The sequence below is a fragment of the Myotis yumanensis genome, unplaced genomic scaffold (genome assembly GCF_028538775.1).
Source record: "Myotis yumanensis isolate MYYU_CA2020_CCGP unplaced genomic scaffold, mMyoYum1.0.hap1 SCAF_23, whole genome shotgun sequence".
Lineage (NCBI taxonomy): Eukaryota > Metazoa > Chordata > Mammalia > Chiroptera > Vespertilionidae > Myotis > Myotis yumanensis.
Window position 1 is genome coordinate 12,680,543 of NW_027223774.1, and position 3,392 is coordinate 12,683,934.

The 3,392-nt window shown below is 59.1% G+C and overlaps 1 protein-coding gene across 1 annotated transcript; it reads left to right on the forward strand.

Moving 5' to 3' along the window:
• The first annotated feature begins 1,508 nt into the window (after positions 1-1,508).
• Positions 1,509-1,937, forward strand: NANOS2 (nanos C2HC-type zinc finger 2). The gene has a single exon (XM_070402593.1). The coding sequence runs from the start codon at positions 1,509-1,511 to the stop codon at positions 1,935-1,937; it is 429 nt and encodes a 142-aa protein (XP_070258694.1).
• Positions 1,938-3,392: the final 1,455 nt, after the last annotated feature.

Here is a 3,392-nt window from a genome sequence, read left to right on the forward strand (position 1 = left end):
AACCGGTTCCTTGTGATGAGGACCACTGGCACCCTGATTCCAAGCATAGATGGGGGGGCGGGGGACACTATTGCCTTCCCGGGTCCATAGGCAGGGCTGCTCCACCACGCAGGCCTACAGCCCAGGTGCTCGCAGGCCGGCCGTGCTGATAGTTCACTTAAAGGAATTCAGCCCGCGCCCTAGCTGGTGTGGCTCAACGGATAGAGAGTCGACCTGTGGACTGAAGGGTCTCAGGTTTGATTCTGGTCAAGGGCACATGCCTGGGTTGCAGGCTCAATCCCCAATAGGTGGTGTGCAGGAGGCAGCCGATCAATGATTATCTCTCCTCACTGATGTTTCTGTCTCTCTCTCCCTCTCCCTTCCTCTCTGAAATCAATAAAAAGATATTTTAAAAATATAAATCAATAAAGGAAATCAGCCGAAACCGGTTTGGCTCAGTGGATAGAGCGTCGGCCTGCAGACTGAAAGGTCCCAGGTTCGATTCCGGTCAAGGGCATGTACCTGGGTTGCGGGCACATCCCCAGTGGGAGATGTGCAGGAGGCAGCTGATCAATGTTTCTCTCTCATCGATGTTTCTAGCTCTCTATCTCTCTCCCTTCCTCTCTGTAAAAAATCAATAAAATATATTTTTAAAAAATAAAATAAAATAAAGGAAATCATATCACCCATTTGTACTTAAGCACCATCCTCATTGCACAGCTGAACGTTTGCGACTAAGTTCTATGCCGGATGTAATCTGCTGCAAACAAAACTAGGCACAGAGAATAAAAAAACACACACACACACACAAGGAAAAAACCCCTGAACACGGTAGTGTGCCCTCAATAAATAGTTATTGAGTAAGTGGCTTCTAGTTCAGGACATAAGACGTGGGGTTTTAATTTATTCAAGAAAGGTAGGGGAGCACTTGTTTCGGAGTCTCACAAACCTGGGTCAGAGCCCAGCTCCGTCACTGGCAGGCTACGTGCCTCTGGGCCCATGAGTCTCCCCCTCTGAGCATCACATGTTTGTCCGTCAAATGGGGTCATAACCGTGCCTCCCACGGGGAGCTGTTGTGAGGGTTAAGTCAGATGGTGTCGGCAACTGTGCGGCGGTGCCCAGCTTGGAGTCAGGGGCTGTACTGTTATTAGGGATGACCCTGGAGCACACGGAGGAAGCGAGGAGGGGGTGAGGGACATTTGCTCCATCGAATGGACATGGGAACAGAGGCCCATGGAGGGGAAGGGCGTTCCTAGAGGTCACAGAGCAGCTTGGAGGCAGAGCAAGAACCAGAGACCAGGGCAACGACCCCTTCCCGATCGATCTCCGTGGGGGGCTAGTCAGACAGGAGTCGTGGGCAGGGAGTGGGCCCTTTAAATCCTAAGCTCCACCTTTGCTTAGAAGGGTCTTTGGGGGAGTATAAAAGGGGGGGTGCAGTTCTCCTCTGCTCCAGAACACCACCCGCTGCTCCTGCCACCGGCCCCCAGCCCAGCCTCTGTCCGGAGGCCCAGCCTGGCCACCTGGGCGCCATGCAGCTGCCACCCTTCGACATGTGGAAGGACTACTTCAACCTGAGCCAGGTGGTGTTGGCGCTGGTCCAGAGTCAGGGGCAAAGGCCGGAGGCCCGGGACATGAGGGAGCCAAGACCCGAGCCCCAGCTGGAGCCGGAGCCGGAGCCGGAGCCGGGGCAGGGAGGGTTGGGGGCCAGCGGAGGCCCGGCCACCCTGTGCAACTTCTGTAAGCACAACGGGGAGTCTCGCCACGTCTACGCCTCGCACCAGCTGAAGACACCGGAGGGTGAGGTGGTCTGTCCCATCCTGAGGCACTACGTCTGTCCCCTGTGCGGGGCCACCGGCGGCCAGGCCCACACGCTCAAGTACTGCCCACTCAACGGCGGCCAGCAGTCTCTCTACCGCCGCAGCGGGCGCAATTCGGCTGGCCGCAAGGTCAAGCGCTGAGGGCCGTGAGGTGCCCCCACCCCTGCACCCCTAACCATCCTGGTGAAGTCCCTACTACGTTCCTGGACCCTCCCCAGACGCATCCGGCCCTTTGGAACTGCTGATCCCCAGAACTCCGGCCCTGACGGATCCTGAAACAAGGGTGGCTGCTGGGGAGCCAGGCCGGCCCAGCCCCTGGGGCCCACTCAGCCTGTGGGGTTCTGTCCTGCGGGCGCCTGTGGATTCTTGGTGCAGCAGGACCTCTACCCCTTGGACCACACCGCCCCGGTGGCTCCTTCTGGGGCCACAGTTCATGGATCTGCAGGGACACCAGCTCTGCCCCTCTGACTTCTCAGCCCCAGCCCCGGGCTCCATTCCTGGTGGAATTCTTGGGTCCTGGGACCCACGGGGCCCGCTGTGCTCTCCCAGGCCAGCCGTCAGAACTGGCAGAGTGAGCAAGACTGGCTTGGACCCGCAGCCCGAGAACTGCAAGATGGGACTGTGACCTTGAGGCCAGCCTGGCCCACCCACCGTCCTCAGCACCTGCAGACCCGGGTTCATTGTGAACCGCAGGGATGGCGCCCTCCTGCCCTCCAGCCCCCCATCAGCCCGTCCATCAGGAGCTGGGGGCGGGAGGGGGCCCACTGCAGGACCCCGTGTCTGGGAGTAGAGAGCTTTGAGGTGAGCTGACACCCTCCAACTGCCCCCTGATTAGGTCCCCCCTCCCCCCAGGCTGTTGGCTGTTCACTTGTTTGCGTTACTGAGCTCCTGCCCGCAACAAACCACTCAGGTCCTCTCCCCCAGCCGGAGGGCGTGGGCCGGGCGCGGGCAGACAGAGACTGCGTGGGCTGGCCTCTCCCCGCCACCTCCCGCCCACCCCCACCGAATCACACAGTTTGCTTAAAGGCCGGGTCTGTTGTTTTGTTCTTCCTCCCGGTTTTAACAGTCAAGTCCACAACGTGCCCGGCTGGGAATGGCAGTTGCCTCGCGCGTTTATTTTAAGGGGCGAATCCGAGCCCCAGTGAGGTTTTAAGTTGTTTTGGCGCACGGCTGGGCCCACGCGTTGCCCTCCGGTAAATAAAGAGCGTTGCTGTTTGCCTTTGAAATCGCTGTGTCTGTTTGTGTCTTTTCGCCGGCCCCCTCCCCCCAGTCCCCGCTGGTGGGGGAGGGGGACCCGCGTTTGCCCGGAGGCGGAGCAGGTGGGGGTCCTGGGTTCCTCCCAGGATGTGCCCCTCGTATGTCCTCCACACCGGTCTCCTGGGGACTGGCCCTCCAGGCCCAGCTTCCACCGTGATCCCCTGGTTCGTTCTTCTGGCTCTTTCCAGGGGCCCCCCCTCCTGCCCTGCTAGACCACAGGTCTTCAAGGACCAACTTTATGGTAATTCTTAAACTTTGGGTGCCAGACCCCCTTGTCGAGGTGATGAAAAAGTATGGTCCTGCCCTGACGGGTTTGGCTCAGTGGATAGATAGAGCGTC